General features: G+C 44.0%; 1 protein-coding gene across 5 annotated transcripts in view; it reads right to left on the reverse strand.

Moving 5' to 3' along the window:
• Positions 1 to 3,733: 3,733 nt before the first annotated feature.
• The window catches only part of gtf2e2 (general transcription factor IIE, polypeptide 2, beta), a 210,427-nt gene continuing 192,756 nt past the window's right edge, over positions 3,734 to 21,404 (reverse strand). For all 5 annotated transcript variants that reach the window (XM_067992906.1, XM_067992898.1, XM_067992889.1 and 2 more), the window contains one exon: positions 3,734 to 5,175. In XM_067992906.1, coding sequence (XP_067849007.1) covers positions 5,056 to 5,175 — 120 coding nt within the window. In that variant the 3' untranslated portion in view covers positions 3,734 to 5,055. The remainder of the gene's footprint in view (positions 5,176 to 21,404) is intronic.

A 21,404-nucleotide genomic window follows, 5' to 3' on the forward strand; every position in this document is an offset into this window, starting at 1 on the left:
CCAATACACAAAATATTAAGTACCTCAAGTATCTCAATGAGGTACATTGCTCTTTTAAGTATTGGTCCGCCGGCTTTAAGTGGGGGCGGGACTTCCTGGTGTCTGCTCTCCACACGCAGACAAACCTGCCTGGGTTAAACCCAGAATCAGGCGCGTTGGAGCCGGGATGCTGCCCCGCTCTAACAATGGAGTATTTTTACTCCCCACCCGTTCTTAGGGGTTAAAATTTACGCCAACATTTTTGGTCTACCCAATTTTAATTGGAGGAAATTGTGGCTCATCCAGGATTGGATGTCGGACAAGCAGTCTGACAACATAGTGGCAGTGGAGGGAATTGGTGGTAAGGTTGAACCTGACATCACAGCTTCAGACGACGTCACCGAGGTGTTGCATGTAAATGAAAAATAAGAGGGGGGACTCTAGCTACAGGGGCGGGATGAGAAGCCATTGCAGGAGATTCTTTGGCTTCAACTTATGAGGTAAGAGTGGAACCAGGGAAGAATCACTCCACTGGACAACAGAGAGGCATTGGAGGAGGATGATGTGGTCGACCATATCAAAGGCTGCAGATAGGCTGAGAACAATGAAGCGGGATCGTGCACCAGGGACACAGTCAGAGGATGTCATTTGTGACTTTGATAAGGACTGTTTAGTGCTATGGCAGGGGTGGAAACCTGATTGGAGAGGATCAAACATGGAATTGCGGAAATGATGGGGACGGATTTGGGAGGCAACAGCACATTTAAAGAAATTGGAGAGGAAAAGGCGTTTGGAGATGGGGCAGTAGTTTGAGGACAGAGGGGTCAAGAGTGGCTTTTTGAGGAGGGGGGGTGATGATGGCAGAATTAATAGGGAGGGAGACAGTATCCGAGGAGAGGGAACCGTTTACAATATCAGCTAACATGGAGGCCAAGCAGTTTAGTGGGAATAGGATCGAGAGAGCATGAGCAGAAGAACGGACAAAGTAAGCTTCAAGAAGTCATGAGGGGAGATGAGAGGAAAACTGGAGAAAGATGCGAGTTCAGGGCTAGGGTAGGGGTTAACCCTGGGGGAAGCTTGGTTTGGTGAGCAAGGTGAAGGGAGGGATGTGGCGGAGGTAGCTGAATGGATGGTCTCCATTTTAGTTACAAAGAAGTTCATGAACTCCTCGTATTTGATGTTGGTTGCGAGGGTGGAGGAGGCATGGGAAAGGGGTTTAAGGAAGTGGTTGGTGGTGGGGAAAAGAATCTATGGTTCATCTTTGCATTCCAGGATGATCCTGGAGTAGTGAGCAGTTTTGGCAGAGAAGTGCTCTGACGATGGTTAAACCAGTTGTGCGCCATATACGTTCAATTCTGTGCCCCTTGGACTTAAGGAAGCGAAAATGGGGGAACAACCAGGGTGGAAGAGAGTACGGATTTTACTGGGGACAAGGGCAGGAAAGGCAGACCGTGTGATTGAGCAGATTGATAACTGCAGAAGTGTTATGGTGAACGAAGGGAAAGTGCTGTTGTAAGTGGCCTAGGTGAGAGTTTTTTTCTCCAGGGGTGGATGGTGAAGGAGATGGGGTTGGAAGAGGGATATAAGCAACTGATCAGGGATGGCCTTATCTGTAACTGAGGCGATGGGAATAGAGAGTCCACATGAGATGGAAAGGTCAAGAGAGTCAACGTGAATATGGGTAGGAGAATCTATATGGAGGGTGAACAAGAGGCCAGTTAACACAGAGAGAAAGTTGAGATGGAGACTGAAATCACCGAGGATGAGAAGTAATTCGGTGCAGAGGCTGAGGGAGGACAGGAATGAGGATAACTCAGTGAGAAACTCGGGGTGGAACTTGGGTAGAGAACGAGGAGGAGAGGTGAGGGGGTGAAACAAGGTGAGGTGGTGAGAGGAGGAGAAAGTGCCAGAGAAGCAGGACAGATCGAGGTGAGATTTGGTGTTAAGGCCACACTCCACTGTGGCGGTTTGGGCAGGGCAGGTGGTAGAAGGTATAGCCAGGCAGGCAGAGAGACCTCAATAAGGGGCAAGGTGTCAACTCCCATGAGCCAAGTTTCTGTCAAGGCTATGATGTCGATGCACTTGGAACTCTTCACACCACTCCCACCACCGCCCCCCCCCCACCTCCAACTAATGCACTGACATAATGAGTACTCATTTTCTACCCTTCAGTCAATTTCTTATCCATGCCCAAGGTTTACCCTGAATCCCACAGCTTTAAGTTTAATTATTGTCAAATGGCTTTTAGAAGTCTAAGTACACCACACTGTAGGGCTTACCACAATCCACTTTAGTTGTCACTTCCTCAAAGTCGTCAAGGAGGATCTTCCCCTTCTGAATTCATGAATCTTATTTACCAAGTTATTATTGTAGGTGAATCTGCAAGTCTACTCCTGATAATTTATTCCATTATTTTACAAGGAATAGAAGTGGATGCTATTGGTATCACATTCCCACTTGGTGATTTACACACTAGGAGAAGGGGGAGCAAAATAACTGGAAATGTGGTTTATATAAAGCTAATTAAAATCTGGCACTTCTAGTTTCTAAGCTATACTTTGATGAATACCTCCACTCAGTCCGTAAGCGTGGCCCGGACCTACCGGTCCTTTGCCATTTTAATTCCCCATCTGATCTCTCTGTCCTCAGCCTCTTACCCTGTTCTAAGCTCAAGCAACAGCACCTCATCTTTCGTTTAGGCACTTTACAACCTTCTGGACTTAACATTGATTTCAATAACTTCAGATCATAACCACTGCTCCCCTTTTTTTTCGGACAGCAAGTGCTGCTAATGGTTCTGATGTTGCCATTTACAGCTCCTCTAGACCCATCTTTTGTTTCTTTACTTGTCCCATGACCATGTTCCTTGCCTTGCACCATCATCCCTTTTGTCATTTAATCACTCCTATCAGAGACCTTCCCCTTTGTTCTTTCCTCCCCTCTCCTTTCTCTCCCACTTTCCCTGGCTCTGTACTTGCTTAAAAACTGTTTAGTCTACAACTGTTTCCAGTTCTGACAAAGGGTCATCAACCTGAAATGTTAACTCTTTCTTTCTCCACAGATGCTGCCTGACTTGCTGAGTACTTCCAGCATCTTCTGTTTTTATTTCTAAGCTATGCCTTTTTAGTTGAATGACACCTTTGAAAGTCCAGGACACCTGAACTCATACCCTGTGGTAGTTTAAGGTCAGCTATTGTTTATCTAAATCAGAGGGGCGTGGAAAAGTGTTATTAGGGTCAAGAATGTAGAGAGAAGGATTAAGGAGGTTAGAAAGAAGGTAAGACAGCTAATTTAGAAGCATAAGTAGAGAATGCAAATGTGTTCCAACAGTTAAGTCAAAAGTCTAAGCTTCCAAGCACAAAGAGAAAGTATAACAGCTAACAAAAAGTATACTATGTACGGTTAACTAAGTTGGGAAGGGAAGACAGCTACTGAAGAAAGACGAAATCCACCACTGATGATATCATTGCAGGTATAACCTGGAGCGTCACAGATGAATGCAGAATTGCCCAATGCTCAAGGAAACAGGTTGTATGCCTTTTTGCTCACATTAACACTGAAAGCCCCTAACAAGATGTGTTGAGCTGAATATAGATTGTGATCTCAACTGTACTAATATTGGACAATGGGAAAAATGAATTGGATGATTTAATTATGATTGAAATAAGAGCATTGTTCTTATCTCAATCATAATTAATAACTGGATTTTGAAATGCAAATATGCATTTGCAAAGAGATAGGCTGAACTGTGAACTTGTATGATAAAAACCATCCACTAGTAAGGTTTTAATTGAATAATGCAATTTGAATGAGGAACCAAGAAATTAACAAGCAGAGAAAAATACAACTTACTAGATAAATAATGTTGATATTTAAAGAACAGAATTAATTTGTACTGAAGCAAGAGATTATTGTTTTGGTAGTGGCGTGCCTAAAGGTTATTTGAATTTAAAAAAAATGTATAAACTTATTTTAAAGTTCACGACCTCAACTGCTTTCATGTTATGACTGCAAGCATAGGAGTATCCAAGCTGTTTGTCTTCATGAGTTGCATAGTATGTACGATGGAGACTACATATAAAGTTTAAATCCGCATTCCCATTAATTTTCAAATATCTCAAGCTGCTGAACCTGCTGTTCTATTTGGGATTTATCCATCAGTGAGGCAACAGAGCTAAGAACAGACCTTTCCAAACCGCCAGGCCCATAAAATTCAAACAGGACAAGCTAGTGCGTAAGAAATATAAGACAAATAAGGGTGACTTGCCTTGAGGCATGGGCTACAGTTAGGGAATCCCTAACCTAATGTGTTGAATGATGTTGGTTTTAATTATTAGAATAAAAAGGTGTATTTTTTAAAATGCTTGGGTGGGGGTGCTGGGAAAGTAGTACAATTGTCAAGCCGAGGGGGAAGAGTCTAATTTTGGGGTACATAATTAATGAATACTTCCATTCTAAAAGTTTGACAATATTGTGGAAGAGTCAGCTGTATTTATCCATCATCAACAATAGAAGGATTCATATGTATATGGGTTGGGAATTTCCTCGGAGATGCTCCTGCTCCACCAGCTACACGTATAAACGGGAGACTGCCAAATTTCTGTGAAGTTACTGAGGTGGAGTGGCAGTAGCTCAGAGGAATTTCTCGGTCACTCTGTGCAGCAGTATGAGGCACTGGTTGGCTCAGAGATGCTGGTGAAAACTGGATATCAACCATTAAACAGTTCGCAAGGATTTTACTCACTATTTATTATATAATATTCCCTGAAACCATTTCAAAATTCAAAAAAAAGTTGTGAACTTATGGATGCTTCCAGTGATGCAGACATCACATTTTACTGAGAGAAAAAAAATCAGACAAAAAAAAACATCTTGTTGCTCCTGGTAACGACTGAATTTGTAATTCTGGTTTCACACAATTCTCTAATAAGCTACTGCAGAAAAGCATTAGATTGAAGTAACTGAACTAAAGGAAATATTAGAAAAGTTGTGCTCAGTGTTCCAGTGCTGTGTACCAATCGCAGCACATTTTTGCTGAATTATTCAGCCCCTCTTCAATTATCGTTCCATTTCCTTTCATTCTTTGCCAGATACTCCTTCAGTATAGTCCTCCAGTATTCCAGCCAGATGGTCATTGTGTGTCTTGAATTTCCTTTTTCTCTGAGATGCAGGTCTTTTCCTCTTCTGAACACATGCCTAGGATAAATATACATATTTTATAACCAATGTACAACAGACTTCTTTTTTTCTGCTAGCAAATAATGAATACTGGATGAAGAGAACATTTTGTCAGCTTATTAACACAGATTAAAAGTTGCTAATAAAGCTAGAAAGTACACAGAATTACATAGAATGCACAGGACAGAAACAGGCCATTTGGCCCAACAGGTCCACGCCGGTGTTTATGTTCCACACGAGCCTCCTCCTTCCCTACTTCATCTAACCCTATCAGCATATCCTTCTATTCCGTTCTCCCTTATGTATTCAACTAGCTTCCCCTTTAATGCATCTATGCTAGTCGCCTCAACGAGTTCCACTCCAACCACTCTCTGGGTAAAGAAGTTTCTCCTGAATTCCTTATTGGATTTATTCGTGACTATCTTATATTTATGGCCCCTAGTTCTGGTCTGTCCCGCAAGTGGAAACATCTTCTCCACCTCTACCCTATCAAATCCTTTCATAATCTTAAAGACCTCTATCAGGTTACTCCTCAGTCTTCTCTTTTCTAAAGAGAGCCCCAGCCTGCTCAATCTTTCCTGATAGGTACAACCTCGCAGTTCTGGTATTATCCTAGTAAATCTTTTTTGTACTTTCTCCAGTGCCTTCATATCTTTATAATACGGTGACCAGAATTGTTCACATACTCCAAATGTGGTCTAACCAAGGTTCCATACAAGTTTAACTTCTCTGCTTTTCAATTCTATCCCTCTAGAAATGAACCCCAGCACTTGGTTTCCTTTTTTTATGGCCTTATTAACCTGCATCTCTACTTTTAGTGATTTGTCTATCTGTACCCTGAGAGCCCTCTGTTCCTCTACCCCATTTAGACTCTTATTCTTCCTACCAAAATGTAATATCTCACACTTAAGAATCGTAGAACAGTTACAGCACAGAAGGCGGCTATTCTGCCCATCGAGCCCATGCCAGCTCTTTGTAAGAGCAATCCAGTTAGTCCCATTTCCTCACTCTTTCCCTTCAAGTATTTATCCAATTTCTTTTTGAAAGCCACGATTGAATCTGCTTCCACCGCCCTTTCAGGCAGCATATTCCCGATAATAACTACTCGCTGCTTAAAAAAGTTTTTCCTCATGCCTTTGGTTCTTTTACAAATCACCTTAAATCTGTGTGCTCTGGTTCTCGACCCTTCCGCCAGTGGGAACAGTTCCTCTTTATTTACTTTATCTAAATCCTTCATGATTTTGAACACTTCTATCAAATCTCCTCTTAGCCTTCTGTGCTCTAAGGAGAACAACCCCAGCTTCTCCAGTCTATCCACGTACCTGAAGTTCCTCATCCCTGGAACCACTCTAGTAAATCTTTTCTCTACACACTCTCTATGGCCATCACATCCTTCCTAAAGCGCAGCTCCCAGAATTGGACACAATACTCCAGTTGTGGCCGAACCAGTATTTTATAAAGGTTCAACATAACTTCCTTGCTTATCTATATTGAAATTCATTTGCCAATTACACGCCCATTCTGCAAGTTCTGCAGATTTCCTACATTTTGTCGAAATCCTCTTCGGTATTTCTATACCCCCCAATTTGGTGTCATCTGCAAATTTTGAATGGGGCAGGAGAGAGGGGAGGGGCGCTCGTGGGGCAGGAGAGGGGAAGAGAGCGCACGGGGCTGAGGGGTCAGGAGGAAACACAGGAACTGGAATAGGCCATTCAGCCCCTCGAGCCTGTACGACCATTCAATGAGATCATGGCTGATTTGTATCCAAACTCCATCCACATCCCTTAATACCCCAGGCTACCAAAAATCTATCAATCTCAGATTTAAAATTATTAACTGAGCTAGCATGTACTACTTTTTGTGGGAGAGTGTTCCACACTTCTACCACCCTCTGCGTGAAGAAACGTTTCCTAACTTCCCTCCTAAATGGCCTGGCTCTGATTTTAAGGCTATGTCCCCTTGTCCTAGACTCCCCCACCAGCAGAAAGTTTCTCTCTACCCTATCAATTCCTTTCAAAATCCTAACTTCACCCCTGCACTTTGTATACTCCTCTAAGCTTTCCATAGTATTGAGTTCCCGGTGTCTATCGTAGGCTTTCTTTTTCTGCCTGTGATGTGGAGATGCCGGTGATGGACTGGGGTTGACAATTGTAAACAATTTTACAACACCAAGTTATAGTCCAGCAATTTTATTTGAAATTCACAAGCTTTTGGAGGCTTCCTCCTTCCTCAGGTGAATGTGGAAATGAAATCCTCGAACCCTTCGCATTTATAAATCACAGAACAATACTTGGTGATTACAGACAGTCCTTTCAACTGCCCGTTGCCAAGGCAGTGTGCAGACAGACAGGTGTTACCTACAAGGTCTCCGAATATACATGATGTGGAGATGCCGGTGATGGACTGGGGTTGACAATTGTAAACAACTTTACAACACCAAGCTATAGACCAACAAATCTACCCTAAACCTCACAAGCCCTCGGAGGCCCCCTCCCCCCCCACCCCCACCCCAGGCGAATGCCGCGGAAAATCCACAACATTCACCTGAGGAAGGAGGAAGCCTCCGAAAGCCTGCGAGGGGGGGGGGGGGGGGGGAAAGAGAGGCGGGGGCCGAGGGGAGCAGGGGAGGGATAGTCAGGTGCGGAGAGAGGGAGGGATAGTCAGGTGCAGAGAGAGGGAGGGATAGTCAGGTGCAGAGAGAGGGAGGGATAGTCAGGTGCAGAGAGAGGGAGGGATAGTCAGGTGCAGAGAGAGGGAGGGATAGTCAGGTGTCAGGTGCAGAGAGAGGGAGGGATAGTCAGGAGTCAGGTGCAGAGAGAGGTCGAAAGAGAGGGAGGCAGACAGAGCATTATGAACATTGGAACATAAGAAATAGAAGGAGTAGGCATACGTCCCCTCGAAACTGCTCCGCCATTCATTAAGATCATGGCTGATCTTAAGACTTCAATTCCACTTTCTCGCCCGATCCCCAATTTCCCTTAGGGTCCAAAACTCTATTGATCTCAGTCATATATACTCAACGATTCAGCATCCACAGCCCTCTGGGGGAGAGAATTCCAAATACTCACAACCCTCTGAGTGAAGAAATTCCTCCTCATCTCAGTGCTAAATGTCTGACTCCTTATCCTGATGCTATGTCCCCTAGTTCCAGACTCTCCAGCCAGGGGAAACAACCTCTCAGCATCGACCCTGTCAAGCCCTCTTAAAATCTTCTATTTTTCAATGAGATCTTCTAAATTCCAGACGGTATAGGCACATTCTACTCAATCTTTCCTCATAGGATAACCCTCTCATCCCAGGAAGGCAGAGTGAGAGAGATTGCATGATGGAGGCAGAGAAAGGATGGAGGTTGGGAGGTAGGTAGGCAGAGAAGGCAGGCAGAGAAGAGGTAGGAAGGAAGGAGGGAGAGAGCGAAGTCGTGGGAGGCAGGCAGAGGAACGGGTGGAGGCAGAGAGAGCCAGGAAGAGAGAGATGCAGATGGAGGGTGAGCTCGTTGGTAAGAGGCAGAGGGAAGGAGGTGATGCGGGACGTAGGCAGAGACAGAAGGGAAAAAAGAGAGCCAGTGAGTGTGTGTGAGAGAGAGAGAGAAGAAAAAAAGGAGAAACAGAGAAAACATAAGAAAAAGGAGGAGGAGTAGGCCATAGGGCCCCTCATGCCATTCAGTAAGATCATGCATGAGCTTTGACCTCAACTCTACTTTCCTGCCCGATTCCCATATTCCCTTAGAGACAAAAATCTATCGAACTCAGCCTTGAATATACTCAATGACTCAGTATTCACAGCCTTCTGGGGTAGGAATTCCAAAGATTCACCACCCTCTGAGAGAACATAAGAACGTAAGAAATAGAAGCAGGAGTAGGCCATCTGGCCCCTCGAGCCTGGTCCGCCATTCAATAAGATCATGGCTGATCTTCGACCTCAATGCCATTTTCCTGCACCATCCCCATATTCTTTGATGCCTTTAATATCTAGAAATTTATTGATCTCTGTTTTGAATGTACTCAATGACTGAGCCTCCACAGCCCTCTGGGGTAGAGAATTCCAAAGATTCCCCATCCTCCGAGTGAAGAAATTTCTCTTCATCTCAGTCCTAAATGGCCTACCCCTTATTCTGAGACTGTGACCCCTGCTTCTAGACTCCCCAGCCAGGGGAAACATCCTCTTTGCATCTTTGCATGGTTAGTAAGTTTGCAGATGACACCAAGATTGGTGGCATTGTGGACAGTGAAGAAGGTTATCTAGGATTGCAACGGGATCTTGATAAATTGGGCCAGTGGGCCGATGAATGGCAGATGGAGTTTAATTTAGATAAATGTGAGGTGATGCATTTTGGTAGATCGAATCGGGCCAGGACCTACTCCGTTAATGGTAGGGCGTTGGGGAGAGTTATAGAACAAAGAGATCTAGGAGTACAGGTTCATAGCTCCTTGAAAGTGGAGTCACAGGTGGATAGGGTGGTGAAGGCGGCATTCAGCATGCTTGGTTTCATTGGTCAGAACATTGAATACAGGAGTTGGGATGTCTTGTTGAAGTTGTACAGGACATTAGTAAGGCCACACTTGGAATACTGTGTACAGCTCTGGTCACCCTATTATAGAAAGGATATTATTAAACTAGAAAGAGTGCAGAAAAGATTTACTAGGATGCTACCGGGACTTGATGGTTTGACTTATAGGGAGAGGTTGGATAGACTGAGACTTTTTTCCCTGGAGAGTAGGAGGTTTAGGGGTGATCTTATAGAAGTCTATAAAATAATGAGGGGCATAGATAAGGTCGATAGTCAAAATCTTTTCCCAAAGGTAGGGGAGTCTATAACGAGGGGGCATAGATTTAAGGTGAGAGGGGAGAGATACAAAAGGGTCCAGAGGGGCAATTTTTTCACTCAAAGGGTGGTGAGTGTCTGGAACGAGCTGCCAGAGACAGTAGTAGAGGCGGGTACAATTTTGTCTTTTAAAAAGCATTTGGACAGTTACATGGGTAAGATGGGTATAGAGGGATATGGGCCAAGTGCAGGCAATTGGGACTAGCTTAGTGGTATAAACTGGGCGACATGGACATGTTGGGCCGAAGGGCCTGTTTCCATGTTGTAAACTTCTATGATTCTACCCTGTTGAGCCCTGTAAGAATTTTGTATGTTAATGAGATCACCTCTCATTCTTCTAAACTCTAGAGAATACAGGCCCAGTCTACTCAATCTCTCCTCATATGACAATCCCGCCATCCCAGGAATCAGTTTGGTGAATCTTCGTTGCACTCCCTCTATGGCAAGTATATCCTTCCTTTGGTAAGGAGACCAAAACTGTACACAGTACTCCAGGTGTGGTCTCACCAAAGCCCTGTACAACTGTAGTAAGACTTCCTTACTCTTGTGCTCCAGCCCCATTGCAACAAAGGCCAACATACCACTTGCCTTCCTAACTGCATGTTAACTTTCTGTGTTTCGTGTAGAAGGACACCCAAATCTCTCTAAACACCAACATTTAAGAGTTTCTCAACATTTAAAAAATATTTTGATTTTCTTTTCTTCCTACCAAAGTGAATAACCTCATTTCTCCACATTATACTCTATCTGCCACCTTCTTGCTCACTCACTTGAACTGTCTATATCCTTTTGCAGATTCTTTGTGTCATAGAAATAGAATCATAGAAAATTTACGGCACAGAAAGAGGCCATTTGGCCCATCGTGTATACACCGGCCGAAAATGAGCCTTGTAGGTTACGGCACTTCAGGTGCATATCCAGGTACTTTTTAAAATGAGGGTTTCTGCCTCTGCCACCCTATCAGGCAGTGAGTTCCAGACCCTCACCACCCTCTGGTGAAAATTTTTTTTCCTCAGCTCCCCTCTAATCCTTCTACCAATTACTTTAAATCTATGCCCGTTGGTTATTGATCTCTCTGCTAAGGGAAATAGGTCCTTCCAATCCACCCTATCTAGGCCCCTCATAATTTTATACCCCTCAATTAAATCACCCCTCAGCCTCCTCTGTTCCAAAGAAAACAACCCCAGCCAATTCAATCTTTCCTCCTAGCTAAAATTCTCCAGTCCTGGCAACATCCTTGTAAATCTCGTCTTTACCCTCTCCTGTGCAATTAAATCCTTCCTGTAATGTGGTGACCAGAACTGTACGCAGTACTCAAGCTGTGGCCCAACTAGTGTTTTATACAGTTCCAGCATAACCTCCCTGCTCTTATAGCCAAGACCATAGCACCAAGGATGGCTCAGCTCTACGGGAGGAGGGGGAGGAGAAAGGTCATGAGAGTGATAGTGATTGGGGATTCTATAATTAGGGAAGCAGACAGGCATTTCTGCGGCTGCAGACGTGATTCCAGGATGGTATGTCGCCTCCCTGGTGCCACAGTCAAGGATGTCACTGAGTGGCTGCAGAACGTTCTGGAGGGGGAGGGTGAACAGCCAGAGGTCGTGGTCCGTATTGGTACCAACGACATAGGTAGAAAGAGGGATGAGGTCCTGCAGGTAGATTTTAAGGAGTTAGGAAAGAGATTAAGAAGCAGGACCTCAAAGGTCGTAATCTCCAGATTACTCCCGGTGCCAAGCGCTAGCGAGTATAGAAATAGGAGGATAAAGCAGATGAATGCGTGGCTGAAGAGATGGTGCAGGAGGGAGGGCTTTAGATTCTTGGGGCATTGGGACCGCTTCTGGGGTAGATGGGACCTGTACAGGCTGGACGGGTTGCACCTCAATGGACCTGGGACCAATGTCCTCGGGGGTAGGTTCGCTAGTGTTGGTCGGGGGGGGGGGCGGGGGGGGGGTTTAAACTAATTTGGCAGGGGGATGGGCAACAGGATGTAGCATTGGATAGGAGAAACAAGGTGCACAAAGGATTGGGAGAGAAAGATAGCACTAGAGCAAGAAATAGTACAGTAGTAGATGGGACCTGACTAAGAGGGAATTCAGGAAAGTCTAAATAGGTTTACAGTGCATGTCTGTAAACGCACGAAGCATGGTAATACAAGGTTGGAGAGCTGCAGGTGCAATTAGCCACATTGGAATATGATGTTGTGACGATAACGGAAACCTGGCTCAAAAAAGGGCCAGATTGGGTACTAAATATCCCTGGATACCAGGTGTTCAGGAAAGATAGGGAAGAGAAGAAAGGGTGGTGGCAGGTGGCAGTATCGATTATGGAGAATATTGCATTGCTGGAGAGAGAGGATGTCCTGGAGGGATCAAGGACAGAATCTATTTGGTTAGAGTTAAGAAACAATAGAGGTGCCATTACGCTCTGGGTGTATTCTATAGGCCACCAACTAGTGGGAAGGAGATAGAGGAGCAAATTTGTAGGGAAATTACAGAGAGGTGCAAAAACCATAGAGTAGTGATAACAGGGGACTTCAACTATCCTAATATAGACTGGGATAGTAATAATAAGGAGCGAAGAGGGGGAGGAATTTTTGAAGTGTGTTCAGAAGAACTTTCTTGACCAGTATGTTTCTGGCCCAAAGAGAAAGGAGGCATTGCTGGACTTGGTTCTGGGAAATGAGGCGGGCCAAGTGGAGCAAGTGTCAGTGGGGGAACACTTAGGGAACAGAGATCATAGTATCATAAGTAGCTATGGAAAAGGACATGGACCACCCTAAAGTAAAAATACTCAATTGGAAGAGGGCCAATTTCAATGGGATTGGAACTGATCGGGCCCGGGTAAATTGGAATCAAAGATTGGCAGTCAAAACTGTAATCGATCAATGGGCAGCCTTTAAAGAGGAGATGGTTCAGGCACAATCTAGGTACATTCCCATGAGGGAGAAAGGTAGGGCAATTAAAGCCAGAGCTCCCTGGATGACAAGAGATAGCAAGATGAAGCAGAAAAAAGGGGCATATGACAGATGTCAGGTTGATAACACAAGTGAGAACCAGGCTGAATATGGAAAGTTTAGAGGGGAAGTGAAAAAGGAAGTAAGAGGGGCAAAGAGAGAGTATGAGAATAGACTGGCGGCAAAAATAAAAGGGAATCCAAAAGTCTTCTATAGGCATGTAAACAGTAAACAGATAGCAAGAGGAGGGGTGGGGCCCATCAGGGACCAAAACAGATAAATACTCATGGAGGCAGAGGGGATGGCCAGGGTACCAAATGAGTACTTTGCATCTGTCTTTACCAAGGAAGAAGCAGCTACCAGATTCTCAGTAAAAGGAAGATATAGTTGAGATTCTGGATGGGCTAATAATTGATAAAGAGGAAGTACTAGAAAGGCTAGCTGTACTTAAAGTAGATAAGTCACCTGGTCCGGATGGGATGCATCCTAGGTTGCTGAGGGAAGTAAGGGTGGAAATTGCAGCGGTACTGGTCATAATCTACCAAATATCCTTAGGTAAGGGGGTGGTGCCAGAGGACTGCAGAATTGCAAATGTTGCACCCTTGTTCAAAAAAGGGTGTAAGGATAAGCCCAGCAACTACAGGCCAGTCAATTTAACCTCGATGGTGGGGAATCTTTTAGAAACAATAATTCGGGACAGAATTAGCAGTCGCTTGGACAAGTGTAGATTGACTAGGGAGTCAATTTCTTAAAGGCAAATCGTGTTTAACTAACTTGATTGAGTTTTTTGATGAGGTAACAGAGAGGGTTGATGAGGGCAATGCGGTTGTTGTGATGTATATGGACTTTTAAAAGGCGTATGTTTGTCATCAAGATTGAAGCCCATGGAATAAAGGGGGCAGTAACAGCATGGATACAGAACTGGCTAAGTAAGAGGAAGCAGAGCGTAGTGGTGAACGGTTGTTTTTCGGATTGGAGGGAGGTGTACAGTGGTGTTGCCCAGGGGTCGGTACTAGGACCGCTGCTTTTCTTGATATATATTCATGACTTAGACTTGGGTGTACAGGGCACAATTTCAAAATTTGCAGATCACACAAAACTTGGAAGTGTAGTAAACAGTGAGCAGGATAGTGACAGACTTCAAGAGGATATGGACAGGCTGGTAGCATGGCTGGACACGTGGCAGATGAAATTTAATGCAGAAAAATGCAAAGTGATACAATTTTGTAGGAAGGACGAGGAGAGGCAATAAAAGCATACGAGATCCTGGGCTTTATAAATAGAGGCATGGAGTACAAAAGCAATGAAGTCATGAAGAACCTTCATAAAGCACTGGTTCGACCACAACTGAAGTATTGTGTCTAGTTCTGGGCACCGCACTTTAGGAAAGATGTGAAGGCCTTAGAGAGGGTGCAGAAAAGATTTGCTAGAATGATTCCAGGGATGAGGGACTTTAGTTACGAGGATAGACTGGAGAAGCTGGGATTGTTCTCCTTGGAACAGAGAAGGTTGAGAGGAGATTTGATAGAGGTATTTAAAATCATGAAGAGTCTAGACAAATTAGATAGAGAGAAACTGTTCCCATTGGCGGAAGGGTCAAGAACCAGAGGACATAGATTTAAGGTGACTGGCAAAAGAACCAAAGGTGACATGAGGAAAAACTTTTTTTTTTTTTTTAACAGCAAGGCGGCACCCTACTAGTTACAGCCTGCCAACTTGAAAATGACCCATTTAATCCTACTCACTGTTTTCTGTCCATTAACCAATCCTCTATCCATGTTAATCTCATGAGCCCTTACCTTGTGTAATAATCTTTTGTGTGGCACCTTATCGAATGCCCTTTGAAAATCCAAATATACTACATCCACTGGTTCCCCTTTATCTATCCTGCTACCAACATCCTCAAAAAACTCCAATGAATTTGTCAAACACAATTTCCCTTTCATGTTGACTCTGCCTAATCATATTATGATTTTCTAAGTGCCCTGTTATCACTTCCTTAATATTGAATTCCAGCAGTTTCCCAACGCCTTATGTCAGGCTAACTGGCCTGTACTTCAGTTTCTCTCTCCCTCCTTTCTTGAATAGCGATGTTACAATGGCTACCTTCCAATCCACGGGGACCTTTCTAGAATCTTGCGAATTCTGGAAGATCATAACCAATGCATCCACTATCTCTGCAGCCACCTCTTTTAGTCCCATTAATTTCTCCAGTACTTTTTCTTTACCAATATTAATTACTTTAAGTTCCTCACTCTCATTAGACCATTGGTTCCCCACTATTTGGTATTTTTTTTGTGTCTTCGACTGTGAAGACAGATTGGTTTAATGTCTCTGCCATTTCCTTATTCCCCATTATAATTTCTCCTGTCTCAGCCTGTAAGGGACCCATGTTTACTTTTGCTACTCTCTTCCTTTTTACATACTTGTAGAAACTCTTACAGTCTGTTTTTCTATTTCTTGCTAGTTTAGTCTCATATTCTATTTTCTCTCTATCAATTTTTTGGTTATCCTTTGCTGGTTTCTAAAACTCTCCCAATCCTCAGGCTCACTACTCTTCTTGGCAACATTATAAGCTTCGTCTTTTAATCGAATACTATCCCTAACTTCTTTAGTTAGCCCCGGGTGGATCACTTTACCCCCGGAGTTCTTATTTCTCAATGATCGTTGAGTATTATGAAATATTTCTTTAAATGTCTCCCATTGATTAACTGCTGTCATACCATTTAATCTAATTTCCCAATCTACCTTAGCCAACTCACCCCTCATACCTATGTAATTGGCTTTATTTAAGTTTAAGACTCTAGTTTTGGAGTTAAATACGTCACTCTCAAACTCAATGTGAAATTCTATCATAGTACGATCATTCTTCCCCAGGGGATCCCTTACTATGAGATTACTAATTAACCCCGTCTCATTTCACAAGACAAGATCTAAAATAGCCTGTTCCCCGGTTAGTTCCACTACGTATTGTTCTAGGAAACTGTGTCGAATGCATTCCATGAATTCGCCCTCCAAACTACCTTTGCCGATTTGATTTGTCCAGAAGATTGAAGTCCCCCACGATTATTGCATTACCTCTGAGATTATTGCATTGAGCTAAAGAACAAAAAAGGGGCAATCACACTGCCGGGAGTGTACCATAGACCCCCGAACAGTCAGAGGGAGAAAGAGGAGCAAATATGTAGGAAAATTTCTGAGAAGTGCAATAATAGGGCAGTAATAATAGGGGATTTCAACTACCCTAATATTAATTGGGATATAATCATTGTGAAAGGTATAGAGGGCGCAGATTACTTAAATTGCATTCAGGAGAAATTTTTTAGCCAGTACTTAGCAAGCCCAAGAGGAGGGGCAGTTAGAGTCATAGATAGAGTCATAGAGTTATACAGCACGGATAGAGGCCCTTCGGCCCATCGTGTCCGCGCCGGCCATCAAGCCCAGTCTAATCTAATCCCATATTCCAGCATTTGGTCCGTAGCCTTGTATGCTATGGCATTTCAAGTGCTCATCCAAATGCTTCTTGAATGTTGTGAGGGTTCCTGCTTCCACGACCCTCTCAGGCAGTGAGTTCCAGACTCCAACCACCCTCTGGGTGAAAAAGTTCTTTCTCAAATCCCCTCTAAACCTCCCGCCTTTTACCTTGAATCTATGTCCCCTTGTTATAGAACCCTCAACGAAGGGAAAAAGCTCCTTAGTATCCCTCATAATTTTGTACACCTCAATCATGTCCCCCCTCAGCCTCCTCTGCTCCAAGGAAAACAAACCCAATCTTCCCAGTCTCTCTTCATAGCTGAAGCGCTCCAGCCCTGGTAACATCCTGGTGAATCTCCTCTGCACCCTCTCCAAAGCGATCACATCCTTCCTGTAGTGCGGCAACCAGAACTGCACACAGTACTCCAGCTGTGGCCTAACCAGTGTTTTATACAGCTCCATCATAACCTCCTTGCTCTTATATTCTATGCCTCGGCTAATAAAGGCAAGTATCCCATATGCCTTCTTTACCACCTTATCTACCTGTTCCGCCGCCTTCAGGGATCTGTGAACTTGCACACCAAGATCCCTCTGACCCTCTGTCTTGCCTAGGGTCCTCCCATTCATTGTGTATTCCCTTGCCTTGTTAGTCCCTCCAAAGTGCATCACCTCGCACTTTTCCGGGTTAAATTCCATTTGCCACTGTTCCGCCCATCTGACCAACCCATCTATATCGTCCTGCAGACTGAGGCAATCCTCCTCGCTATTTACCACCCTACCAATTTTTGTATCATCAGCGAACTTACTGATCATACCTTTTACATTCATATCCAAGTCGTTAATGTAGACCACAAACAGCAAGGGCCCCAGCACAGATCCCTGTGGTACCCCACTGGCCACAGGCTTCCAGTCACAAAAACAACCTTCGACCATCACCCTCTGCCTTCTGCCACTAAGCCAGTTTTGTATCCAAAGTGCCAAGGCACCCTGGATTCCATGGGCTCGTACCTTCTTGACCAGTCTCCTGTGGGGGACCTTATCGAAGGCCTTACTGAAATCCATGTATACCACATCCACTGCGTTTACCCTCATCCACACGCCTAGTCACCCCCTCAAAAAATTCAATCAAATTAGTCAGACATGATCTTCCCTTGACAAAGCCATGTTGACTATCCCTGATTAATCCTTGCTTCTCCAAGTGGAGACTAATTTTGTCCTTCAGAATTTTTTCCAATAATTTTCCTACCACTGATGTTAGGCTCACTGGCCTGTAGTTCCCCGGTTTTTCCCTACTCCCCTTCTTGAATAATGGTACTACATTAGCGGTTCTCCAGTCCTCTGGCACATCCCCTGTGGCCAGAGAGGTTCTGAATATATGTGTTAGAGCCCCCGCAATCTCCTCCTTTGCCTCACACAGTAGCCTGGGATACATTTCGTCCGGGCCTGGGGATTTATCCATTTTTAGGCCTGCTAAAACCGCCAATACCTCCTCCCGCTCGATGTTAATATGTTCGAGTATATCACAGTCCCCCTGTCGTATTTCTCTGTCTACGTCGTCCTTCTCCATAGTGAAAACAGATGCAAAAAATTCATTTAGAACCCCTCCTACATCTTCCGGCTCCACACACAGATTGCCATTTTTGTCCCTAATGGGCCCTATTTTTTCCCTAGTCATCCTCTTACCCTTTATATACTTATAAAACATCTTAGGATTTTCCTTTATTTTGCTCGCCAGAGTTTTTTCATGGCCCCTCCTTGATCTCCTAATTTCCTTTTTAAGTATCCCCCTGCACTTTTTGTACTCCTCTAGGGCTTCCTCCGTCCTTAGCCTTTTGTATCTGCCAAAAGCCCTCCTTTTTTTCCTAATCCATTCTCGTATATCCCCTGACATCCAAGGTTCCCTGGAGTTCTTGGACATCACAGAGGGTGCAGAACATTTAAGGGTGTAAAAGAAATGACAGCCATCCGTGGCTAAGTAAAGAAATTAAGGATAGTATCCGACTAAAAAACAAGGACATATAAGGTAGCCAAACTTAGTGGGAGGATAGAAGATTGGGAAGTCTTCAAAAGACAGCAAAAAGTAACTAAAGGATTGATTAAGAAAGGGAAGATAGATTATGAAAATAAATTAGCAAAAAATATAAAAACAGATAGCAAGAGTTTCGACAGCTATATAAAAAGAAAAAGGGTGGCTAAGGCAAACGTAGGTCCCTTAGAGGATGAGACCAGGAAAGTAATGGTGGGAAACATGGAGATGGCAAAAATGCTGAACAAATATTTTGTTTCAGTCTTTACGGTAGAGGACACCAAGAATATCCCAACACTGGACAAACAGGGGGCTCTGGGGGGGAGGAGCTAAATACAATTAAAATCACTAAGGAATTGGTACTCAGTAAACTAATGGGACTCAAGGCGGATCAGTCCCCTGGACCTGATGGCTTCCATCCTAGGGTCTTGAGGGAAGTGGCAGTAGGGATTGTGGATGCTTTGGTAATAATTTTCCAAAATTCTCTGGACTCGGCAAAGGTCCCGGCAGATTGGAAAACTGCCAATGTAACACCCTTATTTAAAAAGGGTAGTAGGCAGAAGGCTGGAAATTATAGACCAGTTCGCCTAACATCTGTGGTGGGTAAACTTTTGGAGTCTATTATTAAGGAGACATTTGGATAAACATAATTTAATCGGACAAAGTCAGCATGGCTTTACGAAGGGGAAGTCATGTCTGACAAATTTGCTTGAGTTCTTTGAGGACATAACGTACAGGGTGGATAAAGGGGAACCAGTGGACGTAGTGTATTTAGACTTCCGGAAGGCATTCGACAAGGTGCCACATAAAAGATTATTGCTCAAGATAAAGAATCACTGGATTGGGGGTAATATTCTGGCATGGGTGGAGCATTGGTTATCTAACAGGAAGCAGAGAGTTGGGATAAATGGTTCATTCTCGGACTGGCAACCAGTAGCCAGTGGTGTTCCGCAGGGGTCGGTGCTGGGTCCCCAACTCTTTACAATCTATATTAACTATTTGGAGGAGGGGACCGAGTGTAACATATCAAAGTTTGCAGATGATACAAAGATGGGAGGGAAAGTAGAGTGAGGAGGACATAAAAAGCCTACAAGGGGATATAGACAGGCTGGGTGAGTGGGTGGAGATTTGGCAGATGCAATACAATATTGGAAAATGTGAGGTTATGCACTTTGGCAGGGAAAATCAGAGCAAGTTATTATCTTAATGGCGAGAAACTGGAAAGTACTGCAGTACAAAGGGATCTGGGGGTCCTCGTGCAAGAAAATCAAAAAGTTAGTATGCAGGTGCAGCAGGTGATCAAGGCGGCCAACGGAATGCTGGCGTTTATTGCTAGGGGGATAGAATATAAAAACAGGGAGGTATTGCTGCAGTTATATAAGGTATTGGTGAGGCCGCACCTGGAATACTGCATACAGTTTTGGTGTCCATACTTAAGAAAAGATATACTTGCTCTCGAGGCAGTACAAAGAAGGTTCACTCGGTTAATCCCGGGGATGAGGGGGCGGCCATATGAGGAGAGGTTGAGTAGATTGGGACTCTACTCGTTGGAGTTCAGAAGAATGAGAGGCGATCTTATTGAAACATATAAGATTGTGAAGGGGCTTGATCGGGTGGATGCGGTAAGGATGTTCCCAAGGATGGGTGAAACTAGAACTAGGGGGCATAATCTTGGAATAAGGGGCTGCTCTTTCAAAACTGAGATGAGGAGAAACTTCTTTACTCAGAGGGTAGCAGGTCTGTGGAATTTGCTGCCCCAGGAAGCTGTGGAAGCTACATCATTAAATAAATTTAAAACAGAAATAGACAGTTTCCTAGAAGTAAAGGGAATTAGAGGTTACAGGGAGCGGGCAGGAAATTGGACATGAATTTAGATTTGAGGTTAGGATCAGATCAGCCATGATCTTATTGAATGGCGGAGCAGGCTCGAGGGGCCGATTGGCCTACTCCTGCTCCTATTTCTTATGTTCTTATGTTCTTCTTTTGTAGGGGGGGGGGTGCGGTGGGGGAACAGCCAGAAGTCGTGGTCCATGTGGGAACCAATGACAAAGGAAGGAAAAGTGTTGAGGTCCTACAGAGAGTTTCAGGAGCTGGGGAGGAAGTTAAAAAGCAGGACCTCAAAAGATCCATCTCTGGATTACTCCCAGTGCCACGTGCTAGAGTATATAATTTAAATGACCTGGACTTGGGTATAAATTTCAAAGTTTGCAAATGACATGAAACTCAGAAATGCAGTAAACAATGTGGGGGATAATAATAGACTTCAGGAGGACATAGACTGGTGAAATGGGCAGACACATGTCAGATGAAATTCTAAGTGATACATTTTAGTCGGAAGAATGAGGAGAGGCAATATAAACTAAATGGTACAATTTTAAAGGGAACACAGGAACAGACAGACCTTTGGGTTTATGTACACAAATCTTTGAAGGTGGCAGGACAAGTTGAGAAGGCTGTTAAAAAAGCATATGGGATCCTGGGCTTTAGAAATAGAGGCATAAAGTACAAAAGCAAGGAAGTTATGTTAAACCTTTATAAACCACTGGTTAGGCCGCAGCTGGAGTATTGTGTTCAATTCTGGGCACCCCACATTAGGCAAGACGTCAAGGCCTTAGAGAGGGCGCAGAAGAGATTTATTAGAATGGCACCAGGGATGAGGGACTTCAGTTATGTGGAGACACTGGAGAAGCTGGGGTTTTTCTGCTTAGAACAGAGAAGGTTAAGGGGAGATTTGATCGAAATGTTCAAAATCATGAATGGTTTTGATAGTGCAAATAAGAAGAAATTGTGTCCAGTGGCAGAAGGGTTGGTAATCAGAGGATACAGATCTAAAGTGACTGGCAAAAGAGCCTGAGGCAACATGAGGAAACTTTTTTTTAAACAGTGAGTTGTAATGATCCGGCATGTACTGCCTGAAAGGGTGGTGGAAGCAGATTCAATTGTAACTTTCAAAAGGTAATTTGATGAATACC

This window comes from Heptranchias perlo, chromosome 1, assembly GCF_035084215.1.
Source record: "Heptranchias perlo isolate sHepPer1 chromosome 1, sHepPer1.hap1, whole genome shotgun sequence".
Taxonomy (NCBI): Eukaryota; Metazoa; Chordata; class Chondrichthyes; order Hexanchiformes; family Hexanchidae; genus Heptranchias; species Heptranchias perlo.